The sequence below is a fragment of the Saccopteryx leptura genome, chromosome 3, assembly GCF_036850995.1.
Source record: "Saccopteryx leptura isolate mSacLep1 chromosome 3, mSacLep1_pri_phased_curated, whole genome shotgun sequence".
NCBI classification, from domain to species: Eukaryota; Metazoa; Chordata; class Mammalia; order Chiroptera; family Emballonuridae; genus Saccopteryx; species Saccopteryx leptura.
In genome coordinates this window covers 111,063,710-111,091,217 of record NC_089505.1, presented here as the reverse complement: position 1 = coordinate 111,091,217, position 27,508 = coordinate 111,063,710, and the positions used below count along the sequence as shown (strand labels likewise).

Here is a 27,508-nt window from a genome sequence, read left to right as displayed (position 1 = left end):
CGGACGCTTCTCCTGTGGTTGCGGCTGAGGGGCCACTAAGGCTCCGGGAAGACCCCTATAGAGCTGCCTCCCCCGGAGGCTGCGCGTTGGTATGCGCCGCGGCGCGAGAGGACTATGTAGGGAGCGCTCGGGTGACTCACCCGCCGCTAGGATAGGGGGAGTTGGAGAAGCCGGACTGGGAGACCCCAATCCTACCTTGGAGTTCCGGCTCTGGGGCCTTGGCAGTAGCTTCAAGTCTAAATTCTCTCCCAAATCCACCTCAAATAAAACCTACTCGGGTAACGTTGGGAGACCTGAAGGGGGTCATAAGGAGACCCCTAAAAGGGCTAGCCTTCTCTCCCCTGGTCGTGGCTGGGATGGGGAGAGACCCGGAGCCTTGCTACCGCCCTTCCTTCAGCATGCTATGGTTGGTGTCTTCCTTGCTCCTCCGGGGTAATTACAGGCCTGCGCCGCTGCTATACCCAGGTCTCTAATCTGCTCGGTCCCTCCCAGCTCCAAACTGGGTGGTCCTGGCACAGAACCTCCCCACCCCCCATCAGACGACCCCTTCAATCTCCTCGGAAGAATTTTCTCCCCTATGACCAGTTGAAGGAGGGACTGAGCCCTTTCTGACTCCCCTCCCCCAAAGAACCCCACTTCCCAGCCCGCCGCAGTGGATCCCCCAAATCTCTGTTAGTGCCAGCTGAGACGGGGCTTCCAGCCAAGTCAGGCGCAGCCTGGGCAGAGACAGGGGAGCTTGCTGGGAAGGTGGATCGATGATGGTGGTGCTGCAGAGACTGACAGAGAAAGGAGGAGGTGCAACTGGACCTGCCCACCCCAGCCCTGCCCTTTTGCCCTGACCTCTAAAAGGTCAGTTCTCCATTGTCCAGAGATTTGGCCCAGTGAGATGTTGTCCTCCTGCCCCCCTTTCCCGCCAATGTCTCCCTGCTTTGAGCAGCTCCAGAGAGCAGCCATTTCAAGGGGGAGGGTGGAGAACAAAGGGGTCTGGGTCTCAGGCAACCTAGGAAGAGTGGGGGCTTAAACTCTGGGGAGGGAATAGGGAAGAAATAGTCTCCCTTCCAGCTCAAAATCATTAGAAGAGGATGAAAGAAAGCCTGCAGGTGGAGCTGGTAACCTTAAGCCAATGTCTTAACTTTTCTGAAACCTGGTTTGCTCACCTATAAATCAGAAAAATAATGGTACCATTCCATATCATGGGGGTATTGTAAAGGTTAAATACTGTAACACAGATGAGGTGCCTGGCATATAGGAAATGCTTAATTAATAGGCACAATCCTAGATGATGGCGTTTCAAAGGTAAAAACAAATTATGATGAGAAGCAGACCCCCTCATCTTCTTTGTTGCCAGTCATCTCAGTTGTAGGGTGAAGGTGAAGGGACCATGTGGGTGATGGAGTCCAAGACTGTCCTTTGTGAGGTCAGAGAGACCTCTGCATTTCCCAGAGCTGAACAGGCCCACCCTGAGCCAGGCAGTGACTGGACTCAGGAGTATTCATGAACAGAACCTAACAGGGGAGAGCTCTTTGTGATGGCTCTTCCCCACCCCCACCTCTGATACTGAGCTGACTGCAGGGACAGAGGCATATAGGTAAGAGTAGTGAGATACAGTGAGATATGTTCCTTGGCTAGAGTTCAAGAATAGTGGAGGGCAAAATGGTAGCTAAAGATGAAAAGATAGGGCCTGACATGTGGTGGCACAGTGGATAAAGCAACAACCTGGAATGCTGAGGTCGCAAGTTGGAAACTGTGGGCTTGCTCGGTCAAGGCACATAAGGGACTTGATGCTTCCTGTTCTTCCCCCTTCTCTCTCTCTCCTCTCTCTAAAATGAATAAATAAAATCTTAAAAAAAAAAAAGAAAAATGGCCTGACCTGTGGTGGCACAGTGGATAAAGCGTCGACCTGGAATGCTGAGGTCGCCGGTTCAAAACCTACACTTGTCTGGTCAAGGCACATATGGGAGTTGATACTTCCTGCTCCTCCCCCTTTCTCTCTCTCTCTCTCTCCTCTTTAAAATGAATAAATTAAAAAAAAAATAAAAAAATAAAGTGAAGCAACTATATACTTCTCGCACCCCGAACCCCCACCCTTTAAAATCAATAAATAAAATCTTAAAAACAAAAATGAAAAATGCCTGACCTGTGGTGGCGCAGTGGGTAAAGCGGTTGACCTGGAACGCTGAGGTTGCCGGTTCAAAACCCCAGGCTTGCCTGGTCAAGGCACATATGGGAGTTGATGCTTTCTGCTCCTCCTCCTCCTCTCTCTCTCTCTCTGTCTCCTCTCTCTAAAATGAATAAATAAAATCTAAAAAACAAACAAACATGCTACATTAAAAAAAAAGAAAATCCCTGTTTAAAAAAAAAATGAAAAGATAGGTCAGGGATGGATTTGAACACCAGCTGACATCATCTTCTACATGATATTAGATCAGGGAGAGCTGTTGAAGATTCTCCAGAAGGGGAAGGGTGAGCAATAGAACTGGAAATCTGCCTGACCAGGCAGTGGCACAGTGGATAGAGCGTCGGACTGGGATGCAGAGGACCCAGGTTTGAGACCCCAAGGTCGCCAGCTTGAGCGCGGGCTCATCTGGTTTGAGCAAAAGTTCACCAGCTTGGACCCAAGGTCGCTGGCTCGAGCAAGGGGTTACTTGGTCTGCTGAAGGCCCGTGGTCAAGGCACCTATGAGAAAGCAATCAATGAACAACTAAGGTGTCGCAACGAAAAACTGATGATTGATGCTTCTCATCTCTCTCTGTTTCTGTCTGTCTGTCCCTGTCTATCCCTCTCTCTAACTCTCTCTGTCCCTGTAAAAAAAACCCAAAAAAACTGGAAATCCTCTGTCATGTCTAATGAGCTAAGACTGACTTTGCAGAGCTTACTGCAAAGACACAGTGTTATTAGCCTCCATCAGTGACTTTCAACCAGAGGCATTTTAGGCCCCTTAAGATCATTTGGCAATGTTTAGAGGCACTTTAGAGGCACTTTTGGTTGTCACAACGGGGGGTGGGGGTGGGGGGGGGGGTGGTGGTACTAAAATCCAGTACTTAGATGCTAAGGATGCCGTTTAATACAGGACTGCTCCTAGAACAAAAAAATCATAAGGCCCCAAAACATTAATGATGCCCAGATTAAGGAACCCTTTCCTAGATTAAGGGTGGGGGTGCCTGCACTTCCTCACAAGATGCTAGTGGTGCAGACTGGCTGGGCTTTGGGAATTAGGCAACTTGACAGTTTCCCTCTCCAGCCTCAGAAGGCTTCCTGCATGCTGAGGTGTCCACAGTGAATACCAGGAGGATGGAACCTGGAGAGTGGCAATGTCTTATGATTGCTGCAGTTAGGAGAGACAGATGGAGTGGACTTCTCTCCATTCTCCCTTTAACTGACCAGGATCCCTGGCAGATCCAGGCCTCTGCAACTGAGTTTAGAGATGGCGTCTTTCTTTGAGTTTGGGGCTGAGTGACAGTGCCTGAGGGCCTTCACATGCCCCCCCCCAATATTAAACATTCTGGAAAAGGAACAAGTAGGGGTACTTGCAACATCCAGAGCTAAAGCTCCAACAGGATGCCCTGACCTTTTAGGTGAGGGGTGGGAGCCCCCACCTCTACAGGGCCTCCCCTACCGCCCAGGGCAGTCCCATCCCCCTCTAGGGACATAGGCCTGAATGAGTTGTTAATCTTAACACAGGCTAGGCTGGGGTGAGGTGGGGGGCAGGCCATTGAATGGGAATCAGAAATATGTCCCCTTTCTGATCCTTTTACCGGGAAAGTAGGTGATTTATACAACCTCTTAGGTTTGGCGAGGCGGGGTCCAGGATGAACCTGACTGAAGAGTGAAGGAAATCACCGGGAGCTTTGACACAGGGACATGAATCAAGACCAAGGCCCTGGAGGCTCTCTCCCCACCCACAAAGTAGGAAGTGGGAGGGGCCTCATGGTGGGGTGGGACAGCTGAGAAGAACTGACACCAAGTTTTCCTACCCCCCCTCCCCAAGGTACTGTTGGTGGAAGGGGTCTGAAACCCAGATTGCTTTCCTGGGGAGCCATAGAATCTAGGACCCACTCCCTGGAGCTTGGGGTGGGGAATGTCCTCTAGGAGCATTGGTGACACCAATTGTTTTTGTTTTTGTTTTTTTAAATATTTTGCCCATTTTTAAAATTTTTTGTATTTATTTATTCATTTTAGAAAAGAGAGAGAGGGAAAGAGAGAGAGGAGAGAGACAGAGAGAGAAGGGAGGGAGGACCAGGAAGCATCAACTCCCATATGTGCCTTGACCAGGGAAGCCCAGGGTTTCGAACCGGCAACCTCAGCATTTCCAGGTCAATGCTTTATCCACTGCGCCACCACAGGTCAGGCGGTGACACCAATTGTAATAAGGCCTCCCTTCCTCTAGCTCTTGGGGTGTGGAAGATCAGAGAGGGATTGGAGGGGGAGAAACTCAGGTCCAAGACTAAATAAATAAATTTAACCCTTTGGATTCCTGAGAAGTGGTCCTTGTCTAAAGCCCCTTTTAGGGATGAGAAGCTGTTCTTGCTCCGTTCTTTTCTCTCTCTCTCTTTTCTTAAAAAAAAAATATTTTATTGATTTCAGCTAGAGAGTAAGAAGGAGAGAGAGAGACAGACAGAAATATCAATCTGTGCCTATATGTGCCATGACTGGGGATCGAACCAACCAGCAACCTCTGCCGCTTCCGGATGATGCTCTTAACAACTTGGCTATCCAGCCAGGATGCTGTGTTCTTTTCTAGGGAGAAGGAAATGAGGGTGGAAAGGAGTGTGCCTAGTGTTCCTAAATGTTCTGGCCCTGAGGGGTGGTGGAGAGGAATTGGGATTTGGGAAAATGATGGAACTGTACTGAGAGCCCTTTGAGTAGCTGTCCAGGGAGCCTTTAACTTTCCATTTAAGCCAGGAGGAAACCCCATAGATTAGCCTGAGATGACACCCCCCTAATTCAGTCCCCTCAAAAAAAGATGCCAAGAGGAAGAATCACAGGCAGAGAGAGGAAGAATCTCGGAGGTTGAAAGACAGGCAAGGAGAGGCTCCGCCTCCAGTCTCTCCAGAACCTCCCTGCTTGACAGCAGGCTGGGTGGGGTCGGGCGGCTGGCCGTGACTGTGACTCAGGTTTCTGTGGGCAGCCAAAGGCAGCCGGCAGGGAGGAGCCCAGACCCACAGACAGGCCAGCCAACTGTAGCTTTCACCTCAGCTGTCCTCTCTCCTGGGAATGCAGGATGCTCTTCTCTGGCTGTGCTAGCCTCTAGGGACTAGCTGACCCCTGCTCTCCCTGCTCCCCACCCCCATGTTTCTTCGCAGAACCCTCAACCCTTGGCCCTTTCCCCTAGGTACTGACACAGGAGGGAGAGTCAAGGGGTACTGCCTCTAAGGAGGGCCCAGAATGTCTGTGTGATAGGGAGCAGGGTATAATAAAGACTTACCCTGCACCCTGAGAGAGAGACTGAGGAATCCCAGGCACTAGCTTTCAGCCTAAGCAGTCTGAGCCCCCCAGTCTTCCCCAGCCTCGTTGGCTCAGGTCTGGACAGGCTGCTTGGCATGGTGAAGGCTAGGGGCTAGAATGCAGCTGCTGCAGACCTAAGCCAGCGGGCCTAAATGAGGAGAGGGTTCTCAGCTAGTCCAGCCTTGCCCCTCGGAATTGACCAGCCTGGGAGGATTGCTGGAACTGAAACCAAAGAGCTCTGGTCAGGGACTGAAGGACTTCCCCTTGGTGATGAGTGAGGGTGTGGCCAGCATATTCCCCTATTCCCCTGGTGTTTCCAGGGCCTGTGTTTTGGGCTTTGTTTTTAGAGAGTGGCTAGAAGAAAGAAATACACATTTACTTTGTGCCCAAGTGTTCTGCATACACTGCTCACCAGTCTTCACAACTGAGAGATCTCCAGCAATTTGCCTAAAGTGGCAAAACTGGGATTATAACCCAGGACTGACTTCCACCAACACTGGTGATCTCTCCTGGAAGCCAGGCAATGTAGTTGTTCTAGGGGAGGAAGTGACCTGAACTTTATCTAATACACTGGATAATATTCTGTCTTGAGGTCACAGGTGGTAGGATGCAGATGCTGGCTGTGTTTAGGGTTTTGGGACAGAGGGCAACTTGAAGAGAAAACCACTAGCAAAATGCTTGACCCATAGTAGTGTTGCAGGAAAGCCACCGAACGGAGGACAGACTCTCAAATAACTTTATAAGAGGAAAAGAGAATTTATTAATAAGCCGGTAGAGCACACGGGGCTAGTGACTCCAAAGACATGTGCTGCCCGAAATTAGATTTCTTACATCTTATATACCCTTTACAACAGTGGTCCCCAACCTTTTTTGGGCCACGGACTGGTTTAATGTCAGAAAATATTTTCACGGACCGGCCTTTAGGGTGGGACAGATAACTGTATCACGTGACCGAGACAAGCATCAAGAGTGAGTCTTAGACAGATATAACAGAGGGAATCTGGTCATTTTTCAAAAATAAAACATTGTTCAGACTTAAATATAAATAAAATGGAAATAATGTAAGTTATTTATTCTTTCTCTGTGGACCGGTACCAAATGGCCCACGGACCGGTACTGTTCCGCGGCCTGGGGGTTGGGGACCACTGCTTTACAGAACACAAGTTCACATGTAAGTTCTCGTGATCCTTTAGGTACACACGTCCATCACATGATTTCAGGATGCGAGGAGGTTTAAGTGATGTCAGAGAATAAGCATTGGAAATCGCCCATTAAGGTCTTAAAACTTTTAAGAAAAGGGGAGAGGAAGGGGCTATTTAGATCTCCCTTCCTCCCTGCATTCCTCATTGCTTCTCTTCCTCCTCAGTGAATGGGGGGGCGTCTGATTTCTCCTTCCTTCTTTCTTTCAAACTTTCTAGTACAAAAACCTTTCCAGTAGCAAAATAATAGCCCTTCCCAAAGAGAAAGGCAATCTGTAACTTCACTGACCATTTTTAGCTGGTGTTGCCTAGCCCTCATTGTAAATCACACACAAGTATAAAAATCATATTTACAAAATTATTTGGCCAACACTTTACCTCTTTTGCTTGCTTTGCTATCTATGCCACAGGCATTCCAACGCAGGGAATGAAGTAGATTACATACAGTCCCAAAAGTGTCCTTTACAAAATCTCTCTGAACACTTGGCCTAAAAACATAAAATGTCCTTGAAGCTTCTTGCGGGGGGGGGGGGGGGGGGGGGGGGAGGGGGGGGGGCAGCGGGGCTTCCTTCCTTAGTAGGAAGTCACTAACTAAGTACTTTTGAAGTAAAGAAGCCAGATTTGCTTCTAGGGTCTTCTAGGTCTAAACTGCACTGCAGCCACAGCGCAAAAGCTAGTTAGGAAGACTTCCTGGAAGAGGGTCCTTCTGAGACCAAACACGACGAGAGGAATTTGCGGAGTTTATCTGAGCGCAGGCTGAAGTGTGGAGTAGTGCGGATGATACAGGATTACCGTAAAGTGCGGACGCCACCCAGTGGTCAGAATGCAGCCTAGTAAGCGAAGACAGGCTCTACAAGGCACTCTGCGGGACACTCTGGGAATTATAGTCCATCTGAGCTAAGGGGCGGTGCTGCCAGCTGGACTGTTGGGTATTGTAGTCCGACGTTTATCGGGAGTGGGGGGGGGGGGGGGGGGGGAGGAATTACCCTTGTCGGCAAGACCACGAGTTCCGTGGTGCCCCGCGGCAGGCCGCGCAGGCGCGTTGAGTCGGTACCGGTCTGTCCGGAAGGCTGAGGTTCCGCGGCTGGATTAAACCGTGTCAAAAAGGGTCGCCGAGTAGGCCTGTACCAAGGCGCGGTGAGGCGGCTGGCACCATGTCGAGGCAGGCGAACCGTGGCACCGAGAGCAAGAAAATGGTAACTCGGAACGTGTGACTTCGGCGGGCGGGCAGAGTGGAGGCGTTCAGGGGAAGGGCCCGGCGCAGGGCGCAATTGGGAAAGGACTCCCTTTGAGCTTCGAGAGGGGTGTGGTTCTGCAGGAGGAAGGGGAGTTGCTTGGGGGGTTGAGAGGGGAGGGCTACTCTGGGGCGTCCCGGGCCGGAGGCTGGTTGGAGGGCCGCTGGAGTAGCTCAGAGACCCTTCCCCAAGGCCTGAATGCAGCAGCCCTGTGCCAGGCGGACAACAACGACGGTAATCACCACCTATTGCTCTTTGCGTTAGGCACTGGGCCAACCACTTTCCCTGTATGATTTCATTTAATTTGCAAGATAATCCTCTCAAGTGGATGATATTATCGCCATTTTACCTCTCAAAGAGGTTACATAACTTGCCTATATTTACAGCTAGGAAGAATTAGGATTTGAACCCGTTTCTCTAACTCAAAAGCTAATGCCTCCGACTATTAAGCTATACTGTCTCGCATAGTTGCCTTAGCATTGTAAGAGATGCTCAGATAACTGGTCTGGCCGGAAAGGAACTTTCTGTTCGGTGGAGTAAGAAGAGGTGGGCCAGAGGAGGTGAGAAGTGCCCCTCTGGTAGGGGGAGGTTCCCTTCTTGTGCTGGGTGGAGTGGGACACTGTCCAGTCCCATACTGGCTAGTGGATCTGTATCTGGATGGGATCTGGGCCCGGGAAGTACGGTAGATGACATTTTCCTCCAAACTAAAGGGACTTCTCCGTTAAGTGTTCCATTTCTTTGGCATATTCTTATTTCCTCCAGAATCTCCTGTGTTATCTTTGTTTTCCAGTTTAAAAACCGAATATGCAAGGTTGCATGCTGAGCAGATCAGGGGGCCTTTTGCTGACATGTAGCCTTAGAAAGGATGATTAAACTTCCCTCAGACCTTTGCATCTTACACCGGGAGCAGCCGCCAAGAACGTGCTGCAGGAGGCCCTGTTCCTCCTGAGTAGTACTTAGGTTTCTCTCTCAGACCTCTTTGGAGAAGCTGGCAAACCTGTCATGGATCTTCTCCCCCGGAATATTCAACAGGAAAACCTACACCCAGACATGTACAGTACTTATATTTTGGGGAGATTTGTGGGCCCCCTGAAAATACTCCATGGATTACAGGTTAAGAATTCCTGTTTTGGAGGAAATACCAAGAGTTTAAACAAAGAAGAGAAAAGAGAGCATTTTGCTAGGAAACTGTCATGTAGGTGAAAAAGCATGGACATTGGTTGGAATTCTGTCTTTCTAAGTCAGTCCTCTGTTTCCTTAACTCTAAATTGGGGACAGTAATGCCCACCTATGATTAAATGAGGTTTCAAGGTAAAATGCATTGGGCATGGTAAATGTTTCCTCTCTAAGATCTGAGCAGATATGAGTTTTCCTGCTTAGTTTTCATAATTTGCTGTTATTTTTGTACAGTTTCTTTCTTTTTTTTTTTTTTTTTTTTTTTACAGAGACAGAGAGAGCCAGACAGACAGGGACAGACAGATAGGAACAGAGAGATGAGAAGCATCAATCATTAGTTTTTCGTTGCTCGTTGCAACACCTTAGTTGTTCATTGATTGCTTTCTCATATGTGCCTTGACCGTGGACCTCAGCGGACTGAGTAACCCCTTGCTCAAGCCAGCGACCTTGGGGCCAGGCTGGTGAGCTTTGTTTAAACCAGATGAGCCCGCACTCAAGCTGGCAACCTCGGGGTCTCAAACCTGGGTCCTCCGCATCCCAGTCTGATGCTCTATCCACTGCACCACTGCCTGGTCAGGCAAGCCCGGGGTTTTGAACCAGCAACCTCAGCATTCCAGGTCGACTCTTTACCCACTGCGCCACCACAGGTCAGGCCTACATTTTCTTCTACCTGAAATCAATATTGAAATCTTTAATACCACTTTAGTAGGAACCTGCAGTTTCTACCCCCAACCCCAGTATTCACTCAGCTTTGTTGAAGTGAGAGAATTATGGAGAGGCAACAGTACACTCCTGCCTCAAAGCTTTTGCAACTACTATATTGCTGCTTGGAAATTCCTTCCCCTAGATCGTCACTTTGTGTACACTTAGGTATCACCTCCTCAGAGAGGCCTTTCCTGATCACATTAGTTCTCTATTCTGTTACTCTATTCTGTTTCTCTTCATTGCACTATTTCATTTTAAATATTTCATTATAAATTCTGTATTTACTTATAGTTTTTTGTCTCCTCCATGAGAATGTAAACTCCACGAGAGTAGGAATTTTTGTTCATTGCTCCAGTCTCCACACTTAGAATGATGCTTAATGTAGGCAGTCTATATTTATTTATTTATCAGGGACAGACAGACAGGAACGGAGAGAGATGAGAAGCATCAATCATCAGTTTTTTGTTGCGACACCTTAGTTGTTCATTGATTGCTTTCTCATATGTGCCTTGACCGTGGGCCTTCAGCAGACCAAGAAACCCCTTGCTCAAGCCAGCGACCTTGGGTCCAAGCTGGTGAGCTTTCTGCTCAAGCCAGATGAGCCCACGCTCAAGCTGGCGACCTCGGGGTCTCGAACCTGGGTCTTTGGCATCCCAGTCCAACGCTCTATCCACTGCGCCACCGCCTGGTCAGGCAGCAGTCTATATTTATTGAATGATTGGCATGAAGGTTTGGTGTGACTTCTCATTCAGTTTCAACTGGTACCTACATGGGGCTTGTCACAGGATCCTCTGTGTAGCCACCTGGTCTTCACATGCTCCTCTCCTCTCTTCTCTGCTTGGGGAGTCCCCACCTCTAGCAGTTCTCTTGCTAATAGCAGTCTTCTATTTTTTTTTTTCTTTTCTTCTGAAGCTGGAAACGGGGAGAGACAGTCAGACAGACTCCCTCATGCGCCCGACCGGGATCCACCCGGCACGCCCACCGAGGGTGATGCTCTGCCCCTCCGGGGCGTCGCTCTGCCGCGACCAGAGCCACTCTAGCGCCTGGGGCAGAGGCCAAGGAGCCATCCCCAGCGCCCGGGCCATCCTTGCTCCAATGGAGCCTCGGTTGCGGGAGGGGAAGAGAGAGACAGAGAGGAAGGAGGGGGGGTGGAGAAGCAAATGGGCGCTTCTCCTATGTGCCCTGGCCGGGAATCGAACCTGGGTCCCCCGCACGCCAGGCCGACGCTCCACCGCTGAGCCAACCGGCCAGGGCACTAATAGCAGTCTTGTAATTGCTGTGTTCCCACTTAAGCCTTCCAAGACTTAAAGGGTTAATATGCCCAAATACTAGATCTCTGCTTTTAGTCCGTGCAAACAGAAACAGCCCATTTGTCTAGTAAACTTTTCTTGAGTCCCAACTATATGCAGAACTCTGTGCTAGGTGTTATGGGAAACGCAGAGATGAAGTCCTAGCCCCTAACTTGAGAAGCTCATACTATGTGAGAGTCAGAAAAATGCCAACACGGGGCTATAGTACTGTCTGGGATTGAGTCTTGACTTCACTTTTTACTTGCTGTGTGACCTTGGGCAAGTTTATTCATTCTCCTAAGCATCCGTTTCACCAGCTTTAACATAAATTATATTTAAAGGTTTTTTAAAATTTATTGGTTTGGGGCATGGGAGAGAAGGAGCAAGGAACATTCACATGTGCTCTGACCAGGCAAGCCCAGGGTTTCGAACCAGCGACCTCAGCGTTCCAGATCAACACTTTATCCACTGCACCACCACAGGTCAGGCAACGTAAGTTTTGAAAGGTAATAATAGTATCTATATCATAGGGTTGTTTTGAAGATTAATTGCAGTAGATAATGCATGCAAAGCGAGCAAGCAATGTGGCACTGCACCCAAGAACACAGTTGATACTCAGTAAATGTCAGCTAGCAGTTTTATTAGTAGACGGTTGCCTTCGAGTGTCTGTACAGTGTTTGGTTCCTAGATCTCATGGACAAGCAGGCCTGTCCTTTGTGTTGTGTTACTAGTAACCCAACCCCAGCTGCTTTATTCTCCAGAGCTCAGGTGAATTACTGCTTCATAGCAGCACTCAGAATCTCTGTGACAGGACCAGAGAGTAAGGGAGGCATGGACTCAGTCCCACCACAGACCTTCCTTCTCCAGCTGCTGGGGGCAGTCATACTAGATTACTTGTGTTGAAAACAATAGCAAGTGACTCTTGGAGCATTAGCTCCAAAAATCAGCCCCTGTAAGGAGAATTGATGTTTTTGGGGGAGGGATACAACTAAAAAGCCTTGTGAAAATCATCGAGTGCAGTAGCTCACCTGAGTGTAGAGCTTGGCTTAGGTTCTGCTCAGGTTGTGCCTGAAGTACTTAGAGGAGTATTGGAGGAGGACTTGGAGATCATACTGGCTTATGCCAGTGTGAAACCACTCCTATGGTTTCTTGGTCTGCAAAGCATATTTAATCCCATTATCTCCTTAGCACCTCCCAATCACCCATTATTGTCATGACAGATTCTACTGTTACTGTTTTTTTGGGTTTTTTTTACAGAGACAGAGAGAGAGAGGGATAGATAGGAACAGACAGACAGGAACGGAGAGATGAGAAACATCAATCATCAGTTTTTCGTTGCGACACCTTAGTTCAGCAGTTCTCAACCTGTGGGTCGCGACCCCGGTGGGGGTCAAATGACCAAAACACAGGGGTCGCCTAAAGCCATCGGAAAATACATATTTCTGATGGCTTTAGCCACTGAGAAGCCGCGCTACCGTCTGCAGCAGCACTATTCAGCTTGAACGCATACCGTTATGGACATGTGTTCCAAACTGAATGCCTGCGGTCATGCGCAGACGTGATTGCATCATCCGTCCAGGGCCTAAGGGGCAGGGGAAGCAAGGGGAACGCTCCACAGTCCATAGCAGCGCATTACGTGTGTCCGGCGCTTGCTGACGTTATCAGTGGGCGGATGCAGCAAGTGCCGGAGGACAGAAGCCTAGGAGGCAGAGAGGCAATGAGAATACTTAATGCATATCAGGTATTTACATTCCGAATCATAACTGTAGCAAAATTACAGTTATGAAGTAGCCACCAAAATTATTTTTTGGTTTGGGGTCACTGCAACATGAGGAACTGTATTGTGGGGTCACAGCATTAGAAAGGTTGAGAACCACTGCCTTAGTTGTTCATTGATTGCTTTCTCATATGTGCCTTGATCATGAGCCTTCAGCAGACCGAGTAACCCCTTGCTCAAGCCAGCGACCTTGGGTCCAAGCTGACGAGCCTTGCTCAAACCAGATGAGCCCGCACTCAAGCTGGCGACCTTGGGGTCTCGAACCTGGGTCCTCCGCATCCCAGTCTGACGCTCTATCCACTGCGCCACCGCCTAACCAGGCCTGTTACTGTTTTTGTGTGAGGAAATTGAGGTTTAACAGAATGAAGTAACTGACCAAAAGTCTTACTCTACTAAGTGGCAAGCTCAGACCCAAAAGTAGGTCTTCTGACTACAAACCCAGTATTCTTACTTATTTACTTACTTATTTTAGAGGCAGGGAGAGAAAGAGACAGGAATACTGAGCCATTCCTTTATGTGCCCTGACCAGGGATGGAACCAATATTCTTTTTTTGTTTGTTTGTTTTGTTTTTTGTATTTTTCTGAAGCCGGAAACGGGGAGGCAGTCAGACAGACTCCCGCATGTGCCCGACCGGGATCCACCCGGCACGCCCACCAGGGGGGATGCTGTGCCCATCTGAGGCGTCGCTCTGTTGCAACCAGAGCCATTCCAGCACCTGAGGCAGAGGCCACAGAGCCATCCTCAGCGCCCGGGCCAACTTTGCTCCAATGGAGCCTTGGCTGCGGGAGGGGAAGAGAGAGACAGAGAGGAAGGAGAGGGGGAGGGGTGGAGAAGCAAATGGGCACTTCTCCTGTGTGCCCTGGCCAGGAATCAAACCCGGGACTCCTGCATGCCAGGCCCGGCGCTCTACTACTGAGCCAACCGGCCAGGGCCCGACCAATATTTCTTATATTCCTTATTGGTTGTTACAAAGTTCTTTATATTGATTCAAGATCTCCCTCTTTTAACCTAGTTCAGGATGCTCTCTGGCACCACTCCCCAGAGAACCAGTTTAAGATTAAATAATACCTACTTGAGTTCATACTCTTCCCTGGGTGCTTTGCAAACCTCTCGTTGGAATCTCACAGTAACCCTGAAGGGCATACAATTGTGTCGTTATTGAACAGATGGGAAAAACTGAAATTCAGAGAGATTAAGCAATGGATTAGGGTCACATTACTTTTTATAGGCCAGTGCTCAACTATAAGAACACTGAGTCTCGGCCCTAGCTGGGCAGCTCAGGTAGTTAGAGCGTCGTCAGTCGACGAATTTGTGAATGAGTGAAACAAATGGATGTTTCTCTCTCTCTCTCTCAAATCAATAAAAATTAAAAAAACAACACTGAGTCTTAGTTACTTAACCTGTCACCTGTAAAATAGGGATAAGTAATGTTTGCTCTGCTAACCTCATATGGTTATTAAGAGAATCAGTGAGAAACTGAAAACATTCTGAAATTTTTAAGCGTTAATAATGACCATTATCGTTAAACATCGTTAAAGCAATCAGAAAGTAGATGTGTTGCAGAAGAGATTCAGATTTCTGTTGGGAGGGAGAATGTGGTGCTTATGTTCAGTGAAGAAATTGGACTGGTTGAAAGAGCTGAGCTTTAAGGTCCCATGGAACCTTTTGTTATAAGGGTCACAGGACTGGAAACCCAGGTCTTCAGACTGCAACCTTCTCTTTACTCCTCTGACTTCTCTTCAGTTTTCTCTGTTCACTCCTCTCTGATCACACTGGTCTCCTAGCTGTTTCTCAGACATGGCAAGCATAGTCCTACCTCAGGGCCTTTACACTTGCTTCCTAGAATTATTTCACCCACATATTATCTTCGTGGCTTATCCTTAAGTCCTTCAGTTCTTTTACAAGTATCACCTTAACCCTTTGAGTAGTGAATTTTTGTCATGCTCACTGACCCCCAGGAGTGAATTTTTTTCAAAAAATGAAATTAATTCCAGTTACAGTTTTATTAACTTAAAATCATGTTTGTTTGAGAACCAATTTAAGAAAACAACATACATTTGCCTTTTTTAAATATTGCCTTACCCATGAACGATCGTACTCTTGATGGTCAGGAGGCACAAACACATACATGAACATTTGTACTAAAAGGGTTAATGAGGCTTTCTCTGACTACCCTATTTTTTTTTTTTTTTTTTCCTTTTTCTGAAGCTGGAAACAGGGAGAGACAGTCAGACAGACTCCCGCATGCGCCCGACCGGGATCCACCCGGCTCGCCCACCAGGGGCGACGCTCTGCCCACCAGGGGGCGATGCTCTGCCCATCCTGGGCGTCGCCATGTTGCGACCAGAGCCACTCTAGCGCCTGGGGCAGAGGCCACAGAGCCATCCCCAGCGCCCGGGCCATCTTTGCTCCAATGGAGCCTTGGCTGCGGGAGGGGACGAGAGAGACAGAGAGGAAAGCGCGGCGGAGGGGTGGAGAAGCAAATGGGCGCTTCTCCTGTGTGCCCTGGCTGACTACCCTATTTTTATTTTTTTACTTTTTTGTGACAGAGACAGAGGAACAGATAGGGACAGACAGACAGGAAGGGAGAGATGAGAAGCATCACTTATTCATTGCAGCATCTTAGTTGTTCATTGATTGCTTTCTCATATGTGCCTTGATGGGGGGCTACAGCAGAGTGAGTGACCTCTTGCTCAAGCCACGACCTTGGGCTCAAGCCAGTGACCATGGGGTCATGTCTATGATCCCACACTCAAGCCAGCAACCTCGCACTCAAGCTGGTAAACCTGTGCTCAAGCCTGATGAGCTCACACTCAAGCTGGCAACCTTGGGACCTTGAACCTAGGTCCTCTGTATTCCAGTCCTATGCTCTATTCACTGCGCCACTGCCTGGTCAGGCCTGACTACCCTATTTATAATCGACACACACTCCAACATAAATACCCCCCAATCTCCTTTATGCTTAGTTTCCTCCGCAGCACTTACCACTATTTGGCAAACCATGTATTTTACTTATTCAGTTCATTATCTGTCTCCCTTCAATTATATAGTCCCTGATACATAGTAAACATTGAGTGATTTTTTCTGTACCACAGCCCAATTCCTATTTTTAAAGCATGAGGCCTGACCAGGTGGTGGCGCAGTGGATAGAGCATCGGACTGGGATGCAGAGGACCCAGGTTTAAGACCCTGAGGTCACCAGCTTGAGCACGGGCTCATCTGGTTTGAGCAAAAGCCCACCAGCTTGAACCCAAGGTCGCTGCCTCGAGCAAGGGGTTACTCGACCTGCTGAAGGCCCGCAGTCAAGGCACGTTTGAGATACAATCAATGAACAACTAAGGTGTTGCAACGCGCAATGAAAAACTGATGATTGATACTTCTCATCTCTCTCCGTTCCTGTCTATCTGTCCCTGTCTATCTCTCTCTCTGACTCACTCGCTGTCTCTGTAAAAAATAAATAAATAAATAAAAATTAAAGCATGAGGACCTTTCATTTATATATTTATGTTGCACACTGTTCCAAATAGGCTTGGGTCACAACTGAAGATGGAGACAGACTTGCAAATTAGAGGGTGTGGAGAGCCTGGGTCAGGAATCCTGTTCCCAGATCCCAGCCATATTGATTCTGTGACCATGGACTGATCTGTCTAGGAACTTGATTTTTCTTATCAGTAAAAATTGGGGGCTGCTGCATTTACGTATAAGGAGCTTGATAATATGATATGCTTGTTACTTGGCATCATGGTGGGCTGAGGCTCTGGGCACTTCTATCCAAAGGATCATTAATAATGGAAGGAAAGCTCTCCTGACTTAACGCAGTGATGCCAGTTCTGTGCACTGGTTACTGCTGGATTGTATCCATCCATTCATGCCCAAGACATTCTAGTGCCAAAACTTAACTTCGCTAAAATCATTCTCCTTAATAGCTTCTCCTTAATTTCCGTATTTGGTAAATGGTCTCTCAGATACACCCTGATCTGACTGTTTTAGTTGTATTCTAAAGAGCTTCCTGATTCTGAAACTGATTCTCTTTGACTTCTTAGTACAGCTAAATGTTTTTTTTTTGGGGGGGTTATTAGTATTGCAGTTGTGGGAACAGTGTATAGAATGAACATTGGCTTAGAAACTCTTGGTTTTTGTCCCCCCAAATTACTTTTATCAATAATTAGCTGTTTGTCCTTGGGCAAATTATTGATTGATTAATTTTAGAAAGAGAGGACTATCAGTCTGGTTTGATCCTCCAGGGGTATCAAACCAGGAACCTCTTTTTTTTTTTTTTTTTTTTTTTTCTGAAGCTGGAAACGGGGAGAGACAGACAGACTCCCGCATGCGCCCACCAGGGGCGATGCTCTGCCCACCAGGGGGCGATGCTCTGCCCCTCTGGGGCGTCGCTCTGCCGTGACCAGAGCCACTCTAGCGCCTGGGGCAGAGGCCAAGGAGCCATCCCCAGCGCCCGGGCCATCTTTGCTCCAATGGAGCCTTGGCTGCGGGAGGGGAAGAGAGAGAGAGGAAGGAGGGGGTGGGGGGTGGAGAAGCAAATGGGCGCTTCTCTTATGTGCCCTGGCCGGGAATCTAACCAGGGTCCCCTGCACGCCAGGCCGACGCTCTACCACTGAGCCAACCGGCCAGGCCAGCAACCTCTTTGCATCGGGATGAAGCTCTTAACCAACCAAGATATCCAGCCAGGACTGTCCTTAGGCAGATTACTTAACCATTCTGAGTCTGTTTTCTCATCTCTAAACTGGGATTAATTTCTGCCCTTTCTGCTTTAACAGCGTTATTGTGGGGTGGAAAATGAGGTGATAAAAAATAGAATGCAATATGTAAGCAAATGGCATCACATTATTATTATTATTTTAATTTTTAATTTATCGAATTTTAGAGAGAGGAAGGGAGAAGACAGGAGACAGAAACTGTTCCTGTATATGCCCTGACCAGGGATTGGACTGGCCACCTCTGTACTTCGGGCTGATACTCTAACCAGCTGAGCTTTCCAGCCAGGGCACATTATTATTCTTGTAGTGAGCTCACCACCAGGCCACAGGGGTGAATTGAGGAGCATTGAGTCCTGAGAGCCTGGGTCTTAACATTACTTGGACTTTCTTCCCTAGAACACTTCAAGACAAACAGGTGCTCTGCTCCAATTTTGACAAGCTTCCCTTTAAAAGGGAGTGGTTGAGTGGTAGTTGTGATTTCTTTAACCTAATTTCTGGGTGAATCCACTGGTCCAAACATACTGTTAACATATTTCTCATTTTGTTTAACTCTGATAATGCCTTTCCCACAACTGCTGCTTTTATTCTGTCTTTCGTTAGTCTTGTTTTTTGCCATTCTTATTACCTTCCACATGTCTCTGTTTCTTGGTAGGAAGGTGACAGAATTCTTCTCGTTCTGTTTCTTTTTTGTTGTTTTTTTTTCTTAATTTTTCTGTTGATTTGAGAGAGAGAGACAAAGGGGGTTGGGGGGAGGAGAGAAGCATTAACTTGCCATTCTACTTAATTGTTCCATTTAGTTGTGTACTCAGTGGTGGTTTCTCGTAAGTGCCCTGACCAGGGATTGAACCCATGACCTTGGCACACCAGGATGATGCTATATCCACTGAGCAACCTGGCCAGGGCCAGTGACAGGATTCTTTTTTTTTTTTTTTTTTTTTTTTTTTATAAAATACTTATTGAGTACTTTTTTTTTTAATTTATTTATTCATTTTTAGAGAGTTGAGGGAGAGACAGAGATAGAGAGAAGAGACAGAGAGAATGGGGGAGGAGCTGGAAGCATCAACTCCCATATGTGCCTTGACCAGGCAAGCCCAGGGTTTCGAACCGGCGACCTCAGCATTTCCAGGTCGACGCTTTATCCACTGCGCCACCACAGGTCAGGCAGGATTCTTAATTTGAGAAAGAGTTTCTGTGATTTTAACTGTGATCATAATAGCAACCAGTCCAGGTCAGTATTCCTTTCTGATTACCCCCTCCCTTTCCTGGAAACGTTCTAGCTGTTTGTCAAAAGAAACCTTTTTTTCCCATGGTGGTGAATTAGAAGGGGGGGTTGTCATCCACAATGTAGATTTCATCTAGGACTTCCTTCCTTCCCCCCAGAGAGGGCCTTGGGTCCTCTGCTGCTCCTGGGTGGGGCCTTGGGAGTGCAGTTTAACTTTAGGCCAGGACACTGCAGATGTTCTAAGGCACAAGGAAACCATTGGTCAACCTGCTGACCCACAGAGGGTGATTTGTAAATGTCTGCTGTGGGTCTTTCACAGGATCTAGTGAACGACTGCTGCTCCCACACCAGAATAGTGACTGGAGCTCAGCTGCAGTGGGGTTCTGGGTTGGCAGATGCCTACCTGGTATGTTGGATGTGTGACTGCTCAGTGCGTGAGACACCTTTTGTTAGTTTGTTTTTAATTATTTCCAGTCTGACCTGTGGTGGCGCAGTGGATAAAGCATTGACCTAGAATGCTGAGGTCGCTGATTCAAAACCTTGGGCTTGCCTGGTCAGGGCACATATGGGAGTTGATGGTTCCTGCTCCTCCTCTCTTCTCTCTCCTCTCTAAAGAATGAATAAGTAATTTTTTCCATTGACTTGAGAGAGAGAGAAGGGCAAAGAGAGAGAAAAGCATCAACTTGATCCACTTAGTTGTTCCATTTAGTCATGTATTCATTGATTGCTTCTGGTATGTGCCCTGACTGGAGATTGAACCCATGACCTTGGCAGGCAGGGTGATGCTCTGTCTACTGAGCAACTCAGCTAAGGCTCATGAGGTGCCTTTTACAGCCTATTTTGCAGTGGGTCTGTCTGCAGCCCTGCCACATTGACCCAGGGGAGCAAATTCCTTGACTACTCCACAGGGATGGTGCTCTTTCCCTCCAGACTCAGGTGACCTTCCCTTGAATCCTGACATTGCATTGAGGCCTATTCAGACTCTCACCAAACTTTCTCTTTTGTGCGTCTTGGTCCTGACTGCCTTTTGAATCTCTTTTAGAGCTCTGAGCTCTTCACCCTGACCTATGGGGCTCTGGTCACCCAACTGTGCAAGGACTATGAAAATGATGAAGATGTGAATAAACAGCTAGACAAAATGTGAGTGAGCTCCTCTGTGGGAGCAGCAAGAATGGGGCTCCCGAGTCCGTGAACCGGCATGGTCCATTAGGGCCAGCAGGGTTTTCTCTCTCTTTTTTTTTATTTTTTATTTATTTTTTTATATTTTTCCGAAGCTGGAAACGGGGATAGACAGACAGACTCCCGCATGCGCCCGACCAGGATCCACCCGGCACGCCCACCAGGGGGCGATGCTCTGCCCCTCCAGGGCGTCACTCTGTCGCGACCAGAGCCACTCTAGCGCCTGGGACAGAGGCCAAGGAGCCATCTCCAGCGCCCGGGCCATCTCTGCTCCAATGGAGCCTTGCTGCGGGAGGGAAAGAGAGAGACAGAGAGGAGGGGGGGGGGGCGGTGGAGAAGCAGATGGGCGCTTCTCCTGTGTGCCCTGGCTGGGAAATCGAACCCAGGACTTCTGCATGCCAGGCCGATGCTCTACCACTGAGCCAACCGGCCAGGGCGGTTTTCTCTCTTTTAACCAACATTTGATTTCCACTGAGCTCATTAATTGGGATGTTTGAAATTATCTCCATTTTCTTTTACTACCAATAGTCTTATGTACAAATACAAGAAATTCAGATCCTGTAATATATTCGGTTCTTTCATTTCCTTTCCAGGGGCTATAACATTGGCGTTCGACTGATTGAAGATTTCTTGGCACGGTCAAATGTGGGGAGGTGCCATGACTTTCGGGAAACAGCGGATGTCATCGCCAAGGTCATTATCCCGGGTCCGTTGGCCATGCCAAAGGATTGTCTTTGGGAGGCACAGCTTACCATTCTTTCCCTTAGAGAGGCCCTTAATATTCCAGAAGTCTAGTTAGGCAGCTTGTTTGGGCCAGAGAATCCTTCCTGGTGGTTTGGGAATAGCACAGATTATGAAGAAGGGAGTGGTGGTTGGGATCACCACTGTGGATTAAAGCCCCACTGAAACCAAAGCCAGATCTCTACTGGGAAGATGTGGCAGAGTGCATGGCAGTTAGAGGACAGATACGCCTGGCTTCAAAGTCTGGCTCCAGTGCTTACTAGTTCTTAGGTAACTTACTTTTAACCTCTTTAATTACCAGTTACCTCATCTTTAAAGTGAAGAAAATAAGAGCTTCCTCACAGGGTTGTTGTAAGGAGTAAATGAAAAAACGAACATGAGCATTCAGGTAAAATGAACGCACTTAATGTAGTGTGCGTATAGTGAATACTTTAGTGTTACATAATACAGGGTTAATAACAAATGATAAAACTCCTATGGCTTTATCGTGTCAGTTACCTACACTGTTGGCTCTTTCCGTTGTCAGCACATTGGCCTTGCCCAAATCCAAGAGAGCTGACAGTGGAGAGTTGTGAGGGTTTGGAATTAGGAGGGTACATAGAGGGAAGGATGTTTTCAGATTAGCTCTGCCCCAGTGACCTTTATTTCCATCAAGAAAAAGGCTCAGGCCCTGGCCGGTTGGCTCAGTGGTAGAGTGTCGGCCTGGCGTGCAGGAGTCCCGGGTTCGATTCCCGGCCAGGGCACACAGGAGAGGCGCCCATTTGCTTCTCCACTCCTCCCTCTCTCCGTCCTCTCTGTCTTTCTTCCCCTCCTGCAGCCGAGGCTCCATTGGAGCAAAGTTAGCCTGGGCGCTGGGGATGGCTCTGTGGCCTCTGCCTCAGGCTCTAGAGTGGCTCTGGTCACAACAGAGCGACACCCCAGATGGGCAGAGCATTGCCCCCTGGTGGGCATGCCGGGTGGATCCCGGTCGGGTGCATGCGGGAGTCTGTCTGTCTGCCTCCCCGTTTCTGGCTTCAGAAAAATACAAAAAAAAAAAAAAAAGGAAAAGAAAAGAAAAGAAAAAGGCTCAGACAAAAGAAGAAGAGCTTAGGTGGCACAGACAGGACGGGTGGATGGGGCCTATCTGCACTCAGATGCTGGTTGAGGGCAGGCTCCCCACTCAGAATAGCAGTGTTCCTGCCGAGCAGTGCAGGGGACAGCACGTTGTTGCCTGAGTGTATGATGCCTTGAAAGAGGAGTGTGGAATTGTGCATAGATGCCTTTTCTGTTTGTTTGGGTTTTTTGCCCTGAATACTTAAAGCCTCAGTGTCTTGCGGAGGCACAGTTTTGTTCCTGAACCACTTAGTTCCCATTTGCCAGCCTGTCGCCATCCCTGTCATACAGCCCGACTGCTCTTCCCATGGTGCTCTTGTGTGTCCTCTGACAGGTGGCATTCAAGATGTACTTGGGCATCACTCCAAGCATCACCAATTGGAGCCCAGCTGGTGACGAATTCTCCCTCATTTTGGAAAATAACCCCTTGGTGGACTTTGTGGAACTTCCTGATAACCACTCATCCCTTATTTATTCCAATCTCTTGTGTGGGGTGTTGCGGGGAGCCTTGGAGATGGTGAGTACAGCTCTTTTCCCTCTGGGACACCTGGAATATAGCAGGGGCTTGATAAATGTTTGAATGAACAAGAGAGAAAGAAGAAAGGCCTCACCTAGCATTTGCTGCCTGAGACAGTGGTGCTGCTGAGCGTAGGATGAAGCTGGACAGACTGGGAGACGGTGCTGTCAGCTCCCAGGACATCCATTCCCAGCTTGGCTTATTTGGTGACAGTCTCATTTGGGTGTGTTCTTTGCTAAGTCTCTCCTTAGGGGCTGGGGCCACTACCTTCTACAAAGGAACATTGGAATTGACAGTCCTGTCCTGTGGGAAGCCAGTCCCCTTTTTTTTGGCTATGTGGATGAGCCAGTTATAATCCTATTCCCAGTGGTTTCCCAGAGACTGTTGCCAGGTAGCCACCCCTTCATTTTCCCACTGTCCCCAGATCCAGATGGCTGTGGAGGCCAGGTTTGTCCAGGACACCCTGAAAGGAGACGGTGTGACAGAGATCCGGATGAGGTTCATCAGGCGGATTGAGGACAACCTCCCAGCTGGAGAAGAGTGACTCCCCCGGGACTTCGGGGTAGCTAGCAGGAGCGCTGGCTGGAATCAGAGAGCCTCAGTGCTCCCTCTGCCCTCTGGAACTCAGTGACTCTTGAACACGGATGTTATATATTCTTCTAACCCTGTTTCCATTCTCCATGCAAGTAAAGAGCAGACTGTGATATAGTCCAGGCACCGCACAAGCGTGTGCATTCAGGAGGAAATCCTTTGCTCCCTTTCCCTTCAAAGGGGCCGGATGTATTCACCCTTGGTTGGACTAGAAAGAGCTCAACCATTTTACACTCCTGTTTGAATTTTCCAAAGCAAAACTCACTTTGTCCCCATTAAGAAGCAAGCCTGGCACAGAAATTTTGTTAATGCACTTTGTATGCATTAACTATCCCTGGGCCCTCAGAAAGCCATTGGCACATGGCTGAAGGAGACCCAAGGCCGTGGGCCAGGGAGGAGAGATGGGGAGGGGTGGGCTGCAGTTGCTGGCTGGGGTGTGACATACCCCGGTGCTCGCCGGGAAGGGGAGCCAGTCGTGCTGGAAGCACTGACTTCTGGGCAGCCACCCAGGTCTCACTCCTCCCCGCTGTTCGGAGGCAGCATCTCCTCTTTTTAGAGGTTCTTCATTTTTTCTTACAAATTCTTCAATAAAGACACATTCTTGAGTGAAGTCCCAATCCTGTCCTGTTTTCTTTCTGCTCAGCCCCAGGGAATTTTGTTACAGTGGGGCAAGGAGACCAGCTAAGTCCCTGGGCCCTGCCTTGATTTTACCTGGTCCAGGACGGGCTTCCCAGAGACCAGAGAGCCTGGGAGACCTGGGAGCAAACCAGGCCCCTTCAGAGTCATTTTTGGGTCTACTCTTTCGTAAAATCTAGAGCAGACCATTATCCCAGGCATACCTAAAATGGAGTACCCTGGGCTCTTGTCCACCAAGTCAGGGGATTTGGCTTAGAGAGACCATGTACACCCTGGTGTTGGCTACCATTTATTGCATACTTAGCATTTGTCAGACTGTACTGACCACTTTGTATGCATTAACTAGTTCACAATAATGCTGTTTTTAGAGGGAGGCCACAGGTTGCCTAAGGTCATACAGCTGGTAAGAGGAGAAGCTAGGGTTCAGAGCCCCAGCCAGACTCCAAAGCCCATGTTCTTGACAATGGCTGGTGAGTGCTGTGGGGAGGAGGGCAGGCCCGTGGCTTCCTCACCTAGCCCTACAGAGCTAATGGGGGGGGGGGGTTCAGGCCTTGTTTGGTGGCTCTTTTCTTGGGGTCCAGATACTCAGATCACTGGGGGAGGGGAGTAAGTGGGGCCCTAGGCCTTCCCCAGGGTTGTAGACAGGCCTGAGACAAGCAACAATGTCGCACTGTGCTTGAAGAGTGTCAGCTGTCTAGGTAAGGACCAGAGCTCTGGGACACTCATAGGAGAGACAGTGAGTTAAGGGCATGACTGCTGGGGCCCAGATCCAGAAAGCGTGTGCTGTGCGGACCCTGCCAAGAAAAGTGAGCTGCACCACCCTTCCCTTCGGGGGGGCCCTCGCCCTTCCTCTCCTCCCGGTACCACAGCCTACTTTCCAGCAGCCGTTTGTATGGCGTGAGGTTTTGGATATTTCCTTTCCCAGAGTTAATTTTGGGCAACGTTACAGGGTCGGCAAGCTGTGGAAACAAAGCCCCTTAGTGACTCTCCCAGTTACAGCCCTACAGCTGTGTGATGTGTGCGCAGGGGCTCGGGAAGAGCAAGGGCTGAGGACTATGGAACTGTTCGGAGCATCACCTCATCTTTTCCAAATAAGCCAAACACACAAGTCCCAGCAGCTTAACTATAGGTACCCCCACTGCAGAATGAGTTATCGTAGATTACATATGACGGAGGCCGAGACCCTTACCCTGGGCCGGGCCAGTCCCCATTCTCCTTGATGAACTGGCATGCCCTCCCAGCAAGATGGGCAGGTGTGCCTGGCCATATGGGAGGGGTTGACTAAGAAAGTTTCCCAAAGAGCCTGGGTTGCTGTGGAGTTCTGGGGCTGGAGGGATCCATGCTGGTGGCCTTGGGGCTTAATGCTGGCTGGGCAGAACTCTAGGGAAAGGCCTTGTTTTTCAGCCTTTGGCCACCAGGGGTCCCCAGATGACTACTGTACTGTCCAAGAGAGTGACAATTGGACCTCTGGCTTTCAGAATTTGCTAGAAAGTGCACCTGATGGAGCAAATCTCAGAGGCTAGTCAGGGTCAGGAAGTGCCCCCTTCCTCCAGTCATGCCCACAAGACCTGAATGCAAAGCTCAGATGGTGGCCAGGCTGAGGGCTTGGCTACTAAACCTAGGACGTTGGAAAGAAGACATTGGCTGAGAAGTCTATGGCCCCCATACACACCCCAAACTCTCATGCTGACCTGTTGAGTTGTACAAGCTAGATCCAAGCCCTCCCCTCGCCAAGCCCTCACCTCCTTAGAGGAGACGAGAGCACCAGCCTGGTTGCCCTGATGAACGAGTCCTATTCCTGCCCCAGACTCACCAGTGACATTTCCATATTCAGGTTATGCCTTTCCCTGGCGGACTGGCCTCCTTACATCTGTACTGGGCATCCAGGTCTGAGAAGGAGGTGGCAACAGAGGCCCAGGAGCAGAAATTGCATTAACTAAAATTAAAATAGTCTCCTAACAAGTAGTTCATTGTGAACGGTTGGGGGTGGTGGTGCAAGCAAAGCATCCTCCCGTTCTCCCAGAGCTTAAGTGTTACCATGTGCTGTTCCCTGGAAGCCGGAGGGCCAGTGGGAGGCGGGGGAGGTGGCAGCAGGCGAGGAGCCTCGCTGTTACGATCCCTCGCCTTTGATGTAGGGCCAGGCCTGACCCCAGGACTGCTGCCGGCCACTGCCAGGGGAGCTGTGGGATGCAGAGCATTCCTGGGGGCAATTTAAGCTTCTGGCAGGAGGAGAGGAAAGTTTCTACTGTGGGGAAGGGGGTGGAGAGAGGGTATTGCAGCAACAGTTCGGGGTGGGTGTTGTGAGGAACAATGGAGGAAGCCAAGGCACGGGGCAGCACCCTCCTGCCTAAGCCTGGCTCAGCCGGCTTGGCCAGAGGCCTCCTCCAGGAAGCCTTCTCTGATAGACCCCAGAGCTAGTGAGGAGCAGCACCCGCTCCCCGCACAACACACAGGAGGCTGCTTAGGTATAGCCCCAGAGGATGGAGGATGCGGAGAGAAGCAGCTGCTCTTCCCTCTTGGCTCTGGGGCCTGGTCTGTCAGCCATCAGGGCATCTAGGATTAAGCGAGGCTAGAGGAGGGCTGGGAAGATGGCATGAGAGCATGTGTGAGTGAGCACAAATGTTATGCAGAGCAACAGCTAATATTTATTGAAGAGTGACTATGCCAATGCTAGTCTAAGCACTTCACATGCATTTCTCACAGTGTTCACAACAACTCTGTCACTAGTCCCATTTTGCAGATAAGAAAACAGATACACCCTAAATATATACATAGTAGAGTCAGGACTTGAATCTAGATAGTCCAGAATTGGATACCACTTATCCAGTACATTATGTGTTATATATATGGGTTTTTTTGTTTCGGTGTGTGTCCTTTTCCCTGTGTTTCTTGGGGGAGTAACTCTGTGTGTAAATTCTTACATTTAATAAAAATATAGCCCTGTGCCTGACCTGTGGTGGTGCAGTGGATAAATCATCGACCTGGAAATGCTGAGGTCGCTGGTTCGAAACCCCGGGCTTGCCTGGTCAAGGCACATATGGGAGTTGATGCTTCCAGCTCCTCCCCCTTTCTCTCTCTCCCTCTCTCTCTCCTCTCTAAAAATTAATAATAAATAAAATAAAATAAAAAAAACTTTAAAAAAAAATATATATAGCCCTGTTCTGGGTGAAGGGAACATGAGATGCTGGGATCTCCAGTCCAAGGGGAAGCGGCTGAACACAATGTGGGGTGGGGGAAGAGGAAGAGGAGAGGTTAAAAATGAGAGACAAGGGCCATGGCTGGGTAACTCAGTTGGTTAGAGTGTTGTCCTGAAATGGCAAAGTTGCGGGTTCAATCCCTGGTCAGGGCACATACAAGAGTCGACCAATGAATGCATAAATATGTGGAACAGCAGATTGATGTTTCTGTCTCTTTCTTCTTCTCTGTCTCAAATCAATAAAAATAAAAATAAATAAAAACACAGCCCTGGTTGGATAACTCAGTTGGTTAGAGCATCACCCTGAGTGCAAAAGTTGCTGGTTCAATCCCCAGTCAGGGCACATACAGGACAGGAACAGATTGATGTTTCTGTCTCTTTCTCTCCCTCACTCTCTAAATTAAAAATCAAAACAAAATTAAAAATTTTTTAATTTCCCTCAGAAATTTAAAAAAGAGAGAGAGAGGCAAGAGCAAGTCCTGGCTCTGTTGCCTGTTGATTATGTGACACTGGACAAAAAGGATTTGAATCCAGAACCTCAGTTTTTCCATCTGCCAAATAGGAATCATAATGCCTACCTTGCTGTCTATTTATTTATTTTTATTATTATTATTTAGTGAGAGAGAGAGACAGGCAGACAGGGACAGACAGGAAGGGAGAGAGATGAGAAGCATCAACTCATAGTTGTGGCACTTAAGTTGTTCATTGATTGCTTCTGATATGTGCCTTGATCGGTGGTGGGGCTCGAGCCAAGCCAGTGACTTTTGGGCTCAAGCCAGTGAACTTGGGGTC

General features: G+C 48.7%; 1 protein-coding gene across 1 annotated transcript; it reads left to right on the top strand.

The window, feature by feature from the left end:
- The first annotated feature begins 7,668 nt into the window (after nucleotides 1-7,668).
- On the top strand, nucleotides 7,669-23,501 carry TRAPPC3 (trafficking protein particle complex subunit 3). The gene is made up of 5 exons (XM_066375855.1): nucleotides 7,669-7,840; nucleotides 19,807-19,904; nucleotides 20,537-20,636; nucleotides 22,111-22,293; nucleotides 22,718-23,501. The coding sequence occupies exons 1-5, from the start codon at nucleotides 7,799-7,801 to the stop codon at nucleotides 22,835-22,837; spliced, it is 543 nt and encodes a 180-aa protein (XP_066231952.1). The 5' UTR covers nucleotides 7,669-7,798; the 3' UTR covers nucleotides 22,838-23,501.
- Nucleotides 23,502-27,508: the final 4,007 nt, after the last annotated feature.

Bases quoted from the DNA above. Each gene is read 5' to 3' on its own strand.
- TRAPPC3 (XM_066375855.1), top strand. From the start codon at position 7,799: ATGTCGAGGCAGGCGAACCGTGGCACCGAGAGCAAGAAAATG. The intron at 19,905-20,536 runs GTGAGTGAGCTC...TTTCCTTTCCAG, and splicing joins AATAAACAGCTAGACAAAAT to GGGCTATAACATTGGCGTTC. The intron at 22,294-22,717 runs GTGAGTACAGCT...CACTGTCCCCAG, and splicing joins TGCGGGGAGCCTTGGAGATG to ATCCAGATGGCTGTGGAGGC.